The sequence below is a fragment of the Pseudomassariella vexata genome, assembly GCF_002105095.1.
Source record: "Pseudomassariella vexata strain CBS 129021 chromosome Unknown BCR38scaffold_1, whole genome shotgun sequence".
Classification (NCBI taxonomy): Eukaryota; Fungi; Ascomycota; class Sordariomycetes; order Amphisphaeriales; family Pseudomassariaceae; genus Pseudomassariella; species Pseudomassariella vexata.
The window spans coordinates 1,558,971-1,571,553 of record NW_024467956.1 but is presented as its reverse complement, the minus strand read 5'-3'; the positions used below and the strand labels follow the sequence as shown (position 1 = coordinate 1,571,553).

At 52.1% G+C, this 12,583-nt stretch overlaps 3 protein-coding genes and 1 non-coding gene across 4 annotated transcripts; 3 read left to right on the top strand and 1 right to left on the bottom strand.

Annotated features, from left to right (window-relative positions):
• Positions 1 to 636: 636 nt before the first annotated feature.
• On the top strand, positions 637 to 2,256 carry BCR38DRAFT_330217 (family 72 glycoside hydrolase; the record flags this gene model as incomplete). The annotated part of the gene is made up of 1 exon (XM_040854941.1): positions 637 to 2,256. The coding sequence occupies one exon, from the start codon at positions 637 to 639 to the stop codon at positions 2,254 to 2,256; it is 1,620 nt and encodes a 539-aa protein (XP_040720923.1).
• Positions 2,257 to 4,122: 1,866 nt separating this feature from the next.
• On the bottom strand, positions 4,123 to 5,619 carry BCR38DRAFT_331655 (uncharacterized protein; the record flags this gene model as incomplete). Its single annotated transcript, XM_040855078.1, has 5 exons — positions 4,123 to 4,635; positions 4,707 to 4,880; positions 4,949 to 5,022; positions 5,074 to 5,304; positions 5,364 to 5,619. 5 exons carry the CDS (start codon positions 5,617 to 5,619, stop codon positions 4,123 to 4,125), a joined length of 1,248 nt encoding a protein of 415 aa, XP_040720922.1.
• Positions 5,620 to 8,278: 2,659 nt separating this feature from the next.
• On the top strand, positions 8,279 to 10,294 carry BCR38DRAFT_329449 (uncharacterized protein; the record flags this gene model as incomplete). The annotated part of the gene is made up of 5 exons (XM_040854886.1): positions 8,279 to 8,725; positions 8,775 to 9,239; positions 9,458 to 9,524; positions 9,576 to 9,889; positions 9,944 to 10,294. The coding sequence occupies 5 exons, from the start codon at positions 8,279 to 8,281 to the stop codon at positions 10,292 to 10,294; spliced, it is 1,644 nt and encodes a 547-aa protein (XP_040720921.1).
• A 1,525-nt stretch (positions 10,295 to 11,819) lies between these two features.
• Positions 11,820 to 11,922, top strand: BCR38DRAFT_t38. The gene has a single exon. It is a non-coding gene; the product is annotated as a tRNA-Thr (tRNA).
• Positions 11,923 to 12,583: the final 661 nt, after the last annotated feature.

Sequence of the window (12,583 nt, the reverse complement as noted above, 5' to 3'; positions counted from 1 at the left end):
CCACTTCTGCGGTCGGCTCCACTTAAGCTTGTTTCTTGGCGCTATTTCGGATGCAGATTCTGTTACTAAATAGTGGTGCCTGGCCCCCCTGACAGTCCAATCAGCGGTACCATGTTGACTCTGGGTTTAGCATTTACTCCGCCCTATTCCTGTTCCTGCCTGGATCCTGGCCGACTATCGTGATTTGGGATGTCCTGGTCTCTGTCTCTTTTCTACCCTCGCGCCTTCCCAGAATCTCTCATTATTCCACGTTCCAGCTGCTCTCTCCCTTATTCATCGTAATTCGTCTTTTGCAATTACAGGAAGGAGACGTGCCTTTTACTCGACTTCACACTCTCGTTCAGGACTGACTTTGTTCTTTCTCGCACTCTCTACATCTAGATAATTTACTCGTTCTTTGTTTATTGGCCCCCAAAGTACGCATAGAAGGACATCTCCCTCCCCCTCGCAATCAATCGTTAATCCAGAGGTCATTCCAGCATCCAAGGCATCTGGATTTCCTCACGCGCCCGCAAACCAGCATCTCTCGGATAGCTGTGCTTCCCACCGGACCAATTGGGCCAACCACCCTCTGCATAACATCGACACTACACCAACACACCATCATATCGAGACATCATTCTCAATATCATCACAATGGGCTTCCTCAAGACGGCACTGACATCGTCGGTGCTTCTGGCTGGCCATGCCATCGCAGCCGACCTGCCCTCCATCAAGATGAAGGGCAGCAAGTTCTTCTTCGAGAATGGCACCCAGTTCTTCATGAAGGGCGTCGCCTACCAACAAGAAACCGGCGCTGCCGGTGAGACGACGACCAACAAATATATCGACCCTCTCAGTGACGAGGCCATCTGCGAACGTGATGTCCCTCTCCTTGCTGCTCTGGGCACGAACACGATCCGAACCTACGCCATCGACCCTACCGCCGACCACTCAGCCTGCATGGCCTTGCTTCAAGAGAACGGCATCTACGTCGTCTCTGACCTGAGCGAGCCGGCTCTCTCAATTAATCGTGATGATCCCAAGTGGGACACGGAGCTGTTTGCGCGCTACAAGAGCGTCGTCGACGAGATGAGCAAGTACAGCAACGTCATCGGCTTCTTCGCCGGAAACGAGGTCACCAACAGCAAGAACAACACCGAGGCATCTGCTTATGTCAAGGCAGCTGTTCGTGACACCAAGGCCTACATTGCCGACAACATCAATCGTTGGATGGGTGTTGGATACGCCGCCAACGACGACGACGCGATTCGTGCCCACATTGCCCAGTACTTCAACTGTGGCGAGGAGAGCGACTCCATTGACTTCTGGGGTTACAACATCTATTCCTGGTGCGGCTCCGAGAGCAGCATGTCCATCTCTGGTTACGACAAGCAGGTCGAATTCTTCCAGAACTACTCTGTCCCCGTCTTCTTTGCCGAATACGGTTGCAACACTGGCGGTGCCGAGTCTCGCGTCTGGGACGATACCACGGCCCTTTACTCCGACGAAATGACCGATGTCTTCTCCGGCGGCATCGTCTACATGTACTTCCAGGAGGACAACGACTACGGTATCGTCTCCATCTCCAACGACGAGGCCTCTACCATGGATAACTACAAGGCCCTGAAAACCAAGTTGGCATCCGTCAGCCCCTCGTCGACCGCGTATGACTCCTACAGCCCCACCAACAGCGCCCAGGCCTGCCCTTCCATTGTCGACACGTGGAAGGCCTCCGAGAACCTCCCTCCCACGCCTGACAGCGAGCTCTGCGAGTGTATGTTCAACTCGATCTCCTGCGGTCCTGCTTCTGACCTGTCCACCGACGACTATGGTGACATCTTCGCGTACATCTGCGAGAACGACGCTGAGGGTTGCACCGGAATCAATGGCAACGCCACCACTGGTGTCTACGGTCCTTACGTCATGTGCAATGACACCCAGAAGTTGGGTTACGTCCTTGACCACTACTACAAGTCTCTAGACCAGGCCTCCGACGCCTGCGACTTCGAAGGACAGGCTGTTGTCAACAGCGACGTTGCATCCGACTCGGCATGCAGCGACAAGCTCGCCAGCGCCAGCTCTGCCGCCGAGGTTGCGGCCACAGCCACGTCTCCTAGCACTAGCAACAGCACCGGCACTGGTTCTTCTTCCTCCGAGAGCGGCAACCCGGCCAACAACCTCAGAATGAACCGCCTGTTCGCGCTGGGCGATCTTGCCATTGGAGCTTACCTGCTGGTGGCCATGGGTGTTGGTGCCGGCATGGTCCTCTTGTAAGGGGTCTCATATGGTTGACCCCGATCTGAACGGAGGAATAGTATACAAAATGCCAGCGGGGTTGCTTCTATTTACCACGGGCATATTTGCGTTTGCAAGCAAGAGTCTTTTAAATTTCATTGTTTGTATTCGCTCGTCACTCGGCGAAGGTGATTCGGCTCTTGGCAACGCGATGCATTTGTAGGATATATGCCTAGGAACTGGTATAGAGGAATTCATTGACAATATTCTCACAACGACCTTCGTGTCATCATTGCAGTGACCTAAATTATGCGACAAGAAGGCCTCGCGCGTTGTCCCGTCCAGTGCTCGACGTCACATGTGCCAACCTGCGCTACGGCTCCGGGACTTCCCTACGTGTGTCGTTACCCATGATCGCCTTGTGGCCTCCCCGACAACAGAGGGCATCGAAGATGTCAGCAACATTTGAGGCCTCTTCGTACGATCGGTGTAATCGACTTCGTCGTTCGCCCCATGTCCGTGACTGCCACTTCTCAGAACCGCTCCGATGTCACGGCACCGTTGTCCCGTACGTAGGGAACCTGCAGCCCCGGACGTTTACCTGTGGCACAAGCAATACCGTACTATCCTACATGACGTGAAGTCACCCGGGAAAGTCAGCCTCGTTTTCGCGGTATTTCAGTCCTACGCAATCGCCTCACTGCCGTTTCACCCGTAGGCTGCACTGGGTAAGAGGCCAAAAGGGAGAGGCAGTGGCTTCACTTTGCGACAATCCGTCTAGTCGCGCATCGTATTGACGTCTATCTAGCATTCAAGCCCTTCTTGTTCTTCGAAGTCGAGCCGGTGATACAATAGGTAGGCCCAGCCCAACTTTGCCACAGCTGTACCCATCCAAATGTGCTGCTGGTCCATTCCCCGTCGCCGTGGTTCGCCATGCCGTCTGTCCATATCGGAGACGGAACTCCTGCAAATGCTCATAAAATGCCATTAGGAGATCCACAGTGACTTGCACCGAGTTTCAACCCACCAATCATTACATCCTCCTTGATAGATCCGGAGGCTGCTTGGAACAACCCCAGTGGACGTTGAACCATTCCCGCGCCGGGGAGACGGCATTTGGTCGGGCGCCACACACTCGATGCATTCAACGGTATGATGACCCTGCGAAAGTTCAATTTGTCTAGGCAAGAGCCCAGGATAGCTCATCATCTAGCTTAGGCTGAGCTACTCCTAGAAATCGGTGACTGGCTCCACACCAGCTTCACCGGGAAAGTGCCTCATGCTGTGAGAATCACAAAGTCTGCTATGCGTAGGACTGGACACACCATTTCTGGCTGCAACACGCTCACTGGAAGACAGTGACCCGCAAAAGCCTCGATTCCCGGGTTGAGTGCTGAGCATTTGATTCTTGTCACTCTTTCGAGAAAGCAGCAATGCATAGTGGTCGCTACCTGGGTAGCTGCGATGACCTTCTGTACGAAGAGCAACTATACAGTAATCAGGCAGTGCCAGACATGTCAACAGCATGGAAATGCCTAGGGGAGCATGGTGTGGAAACACCACCAGGATAAACCAGTGAAAGAACCTATGATTCATATTACCAAAAAAAACAAAACAAAAAACAAAGCTGATGATTCTACCATGACGATGCAGTCATGCAGGGCGAGAATCGAAGGTCATGATGATGGCATGTAAATGAAAAGTATAGGGGAAGCAAATTTCGACTAAGATATGCGCGTGGAGTTGTGGTGAAGACGCAGAAGGCCAACCGATCCGAGCAAGAAAACATCATCTCATGTTCCGACCATGCCCTCTAGTAATCCAACATCCGTCGAAGTCTCGAAGTCCTGTTCGTTAAAAGTTTGATGAAGAAGCTCGACGCCAAGAGACCAGAATAAGGAAACATCACCTCACGTTCCGATCACACCAATGGTAGTCATCATCGTCCTCTGGCACGAATGCCGCAGTGCCGGCAGTGTACTTTGACTCCTTGTACTCGGGCATGGGGACAATGGGGTACTCGCGGTTGGTGACGCGTTTCGCCGTCTCTCCGAAGGACGACTCCCAAGGCACCCGCATCGAAGTAGGGATTTCCCACGCCAATGCCTCGTTGCGAAGCCACATGCGCACGAGATGACGAGCCGATGTCTCACCATCCTGGTAGGGCTCGCGAGCATGTAGCATGCTCCAATTGTTGATGTAGACAAAGTCACCTGGTTGGCTGTCGATAGGTACCTGGTTTTCATGCGCAGCCATCTGCAAGGCGGCAAGAGCGTCGTGCTGTTCAGTCGTCAGGGAAGGAACTGGACCAGCGCAGGCGGAGGGAGGCGGGCCAACGCGACAAGGATCCACGGAAAGGATCAACTTGTCCTTATGATAGGCGAGAAGTGGTGACAGGACGAAGGAAGCTCCCGTGTGCTTGGGGCTACTGCAGTATTGTTGGTTAGCGGGTGCGTCGCGGATGTGGAGGGCAGGATTGGAAGAGAAACGCACGTTTGGATTGGCCAATCAGGTCTGGCCAATGCATGAACGGCCAATGGATTGGTTTGGGCAAGGTGGTTGTAGATGTCGGCGGATGAGGCCACACACGTCCGACCGCCTGTCTCTGCACACTGCCGAACGTGGAGCGACAGGATGTCGCAGCCCATGTCAGAATGGAATGGCTTGCAGCAGAGTTAGCACGTCACTCACTCATCAGGTATGCCACATCATCCGATTGGTGAACACCCACAAGGCTCTCATTGGTATGAATTCCATGACGCTTCTCGCGAGGCACCGACCAGAGTTTGGATTCGGTCACATGAGCTGAAAAGCATCAGTATCAGTTGGTGGCGTGGGAACCGGAGCTATACATACTTAGCATCGCCCCTTTGGAGTTTTGAAGGCCTCTCTTCCCTCCGATATAGCTGGAAACACCCAAGAAGATCATGATGTTGTCTTCGACGGAGTACCTCCGAGGGTCGAGACCACGGATGATACACAGTCCAGTGCCATCGTGGATTTCCGCAGCGCACCCGTCAAGGCGCTTCTGGAGATTGGGAAGAGGGAATCGCTCTCGAGTCACGTCGTCTCCATCCATTCCGAGCCCTGTCCGATATGAATTCAATGGGTCACACATAGTCTTGTGACCCCACAGTGAAACGTACCTTTGAACGATCGTAGGCCGTTCTCGATCTCGACGACATCTTGGCCGTTCAGGTTGAGAATGTGCACACCACAAAGGTCGCTGTCAGACACAGGGCAAGCAGTTGGACCATTGATGACGGGGGGAAATCCTGCTGGTGATTGGATGGACCAGCTCCTCTGGGCCTCGACACCAGCTCGTATGGACTCATGATCACCATGGACCTGCCAGTGGGTGCCAGCGGAGAGCTGGGAGGGGAGCTGGATTTGAGCTGTCATTTCTGATCGTGTCCAGCAGATGAGATTAAGGGGAATGAGAGATGCCGAGATCTATCTGGATTACTACGCCGAGGGCCGCTTTTAACCTCATGTTAATGCCAGCTCAAGTTCGCATACTTGTTCAACTTGGAGGTGGCAGCAACAATCCATGACCACTCCACATGATTATTCCGGTACATCGCGCTATGACGACTTCAGGCTGGTCGAACTCGGATCGGACCAACAAGGAACGATACAGTTGTGATGGTGTGCGAGGAGACCAGTCCAAGGGCGGCTCAGCGAACGATACGGTCAACGGGGGTACATGGCAGCGGCTCTCAGATGGATGGAGATCTGCTATTTTGTGGGTACCCGAGGCTATTTCCAATATCCGACGTGCTGCACTCCTGAAATACGATGATGGCACGACGAGTCGGCAGGTCTTTGTCTCCTGATATGCTGCTACATGATGATACCCGCAGTGGCGTCGTCACGCTTTCGTCCCGAAGGCTCCTCGGGAACGATTGGCAAGATCGCCGGATAAAGAGAAGGCAGGCCGAAGGATGAGATGAAGCCAGTTTGCGTACTTGCGCAGAGCAACCGACACTATGTTTGAACATGTTTGCATCGCTCAAACACACCCCATGCGGATGCGGTTGGTTGAGTTCTAGAGGAACCAGCAAACATGACCTGATAACGAAGTTGATCATCCCACCGGGCCAAGGGGCTGCCACCTACTACGGGTTGCGCTCTGACCAAAGGTGGCCACTTTCAGGTATAACCAAGCATGTCAGCCATATCGAGCAGATGGCACCCAAGAAGGCGTTTCAGGCATATCAGCATCCCGGTCACCTGGAATTGCTCTAACGCTCAAGTAGGATAACCGGTCAGTGAAAAGCCGGATCCGCGAAAGGTGCGGTCGTCGTGCAACTTGATGGGGTTTCACCGACTAAAACAGCGGAAGGCATTGTGTTCGCCAGGGCTGCTAGTGTAGATCACGACGTTACTACGAAGTTGGGTTGGCTTCGCTTCTAGCCGCCTGCAGGCGCGTGGGCGGAAACAAGCGCCTGCCAGTTGCCCCACTCCACCTGCTGCCCTGCAGTCCCACCCCAGGGCCAGCGCCAGTGCTAAGTGGCCTAAAAGAAACGCGGGGCTTGCTGGGGATTAGCACCAGCACGTGCCCCATTGACTGGGATGACGGGACCATAACGAGAAGCAAGGGATGGATGCTTTTTATCAAATTGACTGGTTAACGCAGCTAGACTAGCAGCTCACCCAGAATCCGTTGGCTGGGAATTTCGTAGGTTAATGTCGGCTTTCCAGACTAATCTCGGACCCCAGCACAAGCCAGGGCTGGAACTGGGGTAGTAACAACCCAGCCCTTTCTAATGGGCAACCACGACGGAAGATCAACGGCCCATTTCCAGCCAGGCCCATCCTCCAATTCAACGAGGCTGCAGTCATCAGATAACTGCATGCGCTGCGCGCACTACAATCATCTCTGCAGCGGAGGGTGCATCTCTCAGAACAGGAAGCCGGCCGAAGCGAGGTGGTCTGGATATCGCAACTGCACCAATTGTGACGATTGCGCTGGAAGGCTGATCGCAGCAACTTGAGGCCGGTCAGGTGATATTTTGGCTCGCTTCGAGACCTGACCCCAGACCCACGACACGCTGCAATCCCGTTGTCGTACGACGGAGCACTTGCACACCGGTTTTAATATTACCACTCAAGACTCACCGGTTGAGCCATCAACGTCCCCTCCAGCCCTCCAAGGCACTCGATGGTCGTCTGCTTTGGGCTACTGAGCACCGCCAACGCCAGAAACGGTATGACGGCTCGTTTGGCGAGCTGAGCAGCAGATATGGATGCCGGTTCTGGTCCTATTGCGGTGGGGACCGCTACTCCCGCGCCAAATCATTATCATGTAAAGCTTTTATCACCTTTCCCCCTTTTTGTTGTATCTGATGTAAGAGCAATGCGAATTAACTGCCCTTCGTGGCAGGCAAGCAAGAGGATTCGGTCGGCATCCTCGCATCCGAGCCCGAGCTCAAGCTGGGCCCCTGATGTTCACCCTCCATTTCCTGTCGCCCGAACAGGACGAGGGGTGCGGACTAGGATGAGAACGACGTCGTCACGCTTTCGTTCAGTGTCCACATCGGCCAACATAGCCTCCTTCAGCTTAGATCAACACGTTTCCACTGCGACTGCGACTGCGACTGCGACTGCGACTGCTACTGCTACTGCAACGGCTGGTGTCGCTGGATTCGTGTCTGCTGCCACGGCTTCAACTGCTGCGCAACAAACAGATGAGACCGGGGCCACCATTGGACATCAGAGCGGATGGGAGCCAACCATCCTCCTAGGTCCAACGGACGTAGCTAATGGGCAGGTTGCTGTTACCACCGGTCCAAATCCCACTTTTGGTTCCGACGACGCCGTCTTCTCTACATCCTTCGCCCCAATTCATGTGCCAGGTGTGCCATCATTCTACCACGACGTGGTTTTCCCATTCTGGACCTCGACACCTTCCGAGTATTGCTACCCATCAGCGTTGCACGAGCCATCGTCTCTCCTTCATGACCATGATAATTCCCCGCAGACTTACAATCAGCCCTACAATACATGTGCTGCGAACCTATCATACTCTGCCTCTTCAGCCTACTACCCTCCGAACAATATGACGTCGCCCGTCGAATACTCCTTTTTTGTGTCTGGCGCCCCCTCCTGGCCACATAGCGAACCCCAACAAGGCGATTCGTCGCAAGACCACCCCTTGGTGTTCTTGGATGAAGCGTATGATACCAACGTACCCAGGGCTAACACGGACCTGTGCTGGACTTGGGTCCAAGCAGAGGAAGACCTCGGATCAATCAGCCAAGAAGAAGCCAGTGGCTCTGTTACTCCAATCAGGAACAATTGGGCTATCGTCCCCGATTGCACTGACATCAAAATCGTAGAGAAAGCCGAGGATGAGGAGTGTCACACAACGTCATCCAAGTTGCCGATTGGCAAGACTAAGCAGCCAGCTAAACCACGGGGCCAACTTTCGCCCGCAAAGCGCATAGAGACGGGCAAGACCCGTCAAATGGTGGCTTGTGTGCGGTGCCAAATGCAACGTATTCGAGTAAGTCGTGGTTGTCTCAGCCCAGGTGACACGTCTGACGCAAATTTAGTGTGTTCCCAATCCTTATGACGAGAAGGAGGACTGTGTGAAGTGCCTCTTAATGGCAAAGGATTCCAAGAAGGTTATCCACAGGATCCCTTGCTATCGGGTTAAGCTGACTTCCTACGTACCTTTCCGAACTGAAGGGTTCAATTTCACGAGGCGATGGGAAGGCACCGCCGTCAAAGACCTCGGACCCGAGGACTGGGATAGTCCAGAGTCAATTGACATTGAGTGGTCTCTGGGCTTATGTGACAAGCCTATCAGGTTCAGGGTCCGGAAATTCAAACCCCTTCCACATGACGTCACAGTTAGAAAGTGGAGGGACAAGCAAGGAAGGATTCGAATAACAGATATTCCCCCTTACGCCTTGACTGATATCTACAAAGCAACCAAGGTATTCAGTCAATACCTTGCCGAGAATGCACATTTGGGAGTGGGACATTTCTGCCGCCATGACGATGCTCATGAGCTTGTCAAGACCACCTTCTTTGCCGCGTAAGTTTTCTTACTGACGTGGGCTGTCTCATATCATTGTACAGGATCGTCAACTGTCTCGTCCCTGGGACTTGTTAGTGTATTGGTTGAGTACTATACTGACCGAAAAACATCAGCTGGAAGCATATGGAGAATGTGGACGTGAGACTGCCATCCTCCCACTCATAACCCACGTGATACTGACCTAGTCCCTAGTACATATCATGTGGTGTCAACGTTCACAAATTTATGGATAACCTCTTTCGACTTTGGTTTGCCATGAGTATGATGCCACTTTAGACCTCTGGCCAACTCGCCACTGACTGGCTCGTAGGGCATCAAACCGGCTCTGCATTTCTCGTGGGCAAAGAGACATTAGGGAAACAGAGGGACGATGACCATCCAGACTATCCATTGGAAAATAAATGCAGCGTCCCGCGCATGGTCAGTGAACAGTTCAACGCCATGAAGATCGAACGGATCTTGAAACCGATGAAAGAAAAGGTCTTCAAGGATCTGTGGACCCTCATGCAAAGCAAAAGCCCCGAGTGCTTCTTTACCATCTACGTCGCCGTCTTCATTCTCCTATACGAGGTCTCGGCCGCGTCGAAAGATCGATATCGTCATGCAAGAGACAACGACGTCAAAGTATACTCCTCATCTTGTTACTACCGGGTGACGGATACTGATCATGTTTGACAGGCCAGGTACAATATGCCCCGCTTCGTGGAGCAACTGCATCAGGGAGCGCAGATGATCCTCATGTTCTGGCATTACTACAAGCGCGGCCTAGAGCCTCTCACCGCGGACTGGGAGGCGAAGAGAAGAAATCGAAGCTCAAAGAATCTGTTTCGAGACATTAGCCGTGCGCAGGAGCATCTAATGAGGGCACTGTCCGATGCGAGGCTCAAGCCATGTGCGTCTTTCCACCACGAGGATACACGAGAATACTCTGTGGCTCTCCTGACACTGCCTCGTGTACCCCCTTACCCCGTTCCTTCCCTTCCCTTTCCTTCCCTTCCCTTTCCTTCACCTCTTCGTGTCTGGCACTAACCCATGCATGGATGGCAGTGGAGACTGAAGCCGAGAAGAACTGGCGTTATACCATTTCAACGTACCCTCTCGAATATGAACGTGACTTGCATTTCGTCTCGCAGATGTTCGAGCCGGACTGGGCGCCCAAGAGGACCTGGATCGAAGAATGAGTTTATTGATACCAAGTAGGGATGAGGGGATATGGATTATGATTGATGCATGTATGGCCATATGAGTGTGTGCTTTTGATGGTCTTTTGGGTAGGGTATACCACACTCTCATTCAAGGATAATAGTGAGCATGTTTAATACCATCGGCATGAGGCTGGGTGTCAAGACCTGCTCCACCATAGTACAAGCTTTGGCTGTTGATGCTTGTCAATCCTGATGTTCACTGACAATACTTCTCTACCGAGAGTTATTAGCTCGCTGTCATGTCATAATCATTGCAGCGTGTCGGGGAGACTGGGAAAGTGAATTCTATTCGCTTTTGGCCCTCTATGTGGCACTATAGTTTCATGATATCGTAGGAGACCAAGACCCTAATCCAAGCTGGCCAAACCAAACTCGAATGTCTTGCCAGTTGTTGCGTACCTCATGGTTTTCTACTCAAGCCTTATGAAAATATAAGTAGCCCCAAAATTTGTACAATCTAGGTGGCAATCAATGTTGTTTAAAACACTCAAATGGGTAACGCCCTAGAAATGATATCGATATCAGGACTCGGTTGAGTTTCTGCCTGCCCCCAGCACTCCTGGAGTGACCACTATCCGCACGGTAGTTACTGCATCCGTACTAGGAGAGCCGTGACCTATGGTCGTACAATAATACTATTCCCAGGACCATATCTACGTATTGCATAGTTATGACCTGAGAGGTAAATTCAACAGATAGAGCATTCTGAAATCAACCTAGTACACGAAACATAACCAGGAGACCATGTCACTTCAGAGAGGTCATAAATATCATGCGACATCTCAACTGTTCGATGTCCACATGCTTCGACCATAGCTATTTAAATACCAATTACCACCACTTCACTCAATATTCTGCTGAAAGCTTGATATGCTTAAGTAGCTGTAGAGAAAACCTCTACGAATACGGCTATATCGCGATGAGAGAGTAAGCAAGGTGGGAATAATATTGGTTCTGACGTAGTAGCTTGCCTGAGAGAATGCCACAAGGGAGGACCAAGCCCCTAGGCTAATAGACCAAAAGATCTAGAATGCCAGTGGATCACTAAAATTTGGTCCTACTAACTGCTATATACAGCACTATGTGGCTCTGTAATCGCCAGCGCTGTGACAAGGATATTCCTACTTAAGGGTATTTTAGCCTAGGAACGACTATACCTGAATCCTCTTACCGGAAAACACGTAGATAAGTCTACCGCGTAAGTATACGAAATATACTCTATCTAAAAACACTACGACGAAGCAGTCGACTTTAATATAAGTACACGGCGTGACTCAGACGTAATAATAACCGTACTATACCTATATTCCCCCTCTTAAATACCTGTCTCGGCTACATTATATTCTTTAGTCGGCTGGTGTAGTTGGTCACTTCGCTGGTAGATAAGTCCCGATTTGAGCCTCGCCCACTTGGGTCGGTGACGAGTCGCGGGTTCGAATCCCGCAGCTGACACACAAGGGGGTTTAGTCAACCCTTACGGCGCGCTGCCCACCTTGTTGACTTCGCCTACCTAGCGATAATAGGGAGATTGGTGCAGTTTAGGATTACGAGCATCCTAGCCAGTCGACCGTCAAGCACTACGTCGGCGGAATATAACTCGACAGCCGGTCCAGAATTCGAATCGTTAATCCGACCCCTTATCGGACCTCGCCTTTCCGATAACGCTCGTCGGCGAACCCGTCCCCTCACGATAGAAGGCGCGCAGCACGCCCTCTCGCCGCGATTCTTGCGAGCGTCTGACCACGTTACGGTCTATCCACTTGAGCGTATGGTTGAGATGTATACGCTCGACGAGAACCCCAATTAGCAGATACTACGACTTGTCGCGACAAAAAAATAGTCGAGCATCTTCTGCACATCAGCAGCATCCCACCCCTGAGGACGAATTTAAGTGCCACATTACCACACTTATCGGTAGTTCAGGCAGGGGTTGTAGCACAGACTTAGGGAGGGACAGGAGGTTTAGTAGTCGTTTGGCTACAAGTTTACCTGTATAACCGCCCGACGCGGCTTAAGGGCCCGCTATATCATCTATAGCCCCTTAAGGGAGTACTTGTAGAGGTACCGAGGGTTAACACCTACGGCGTATTTAATATTATTTTATATTCTTTAT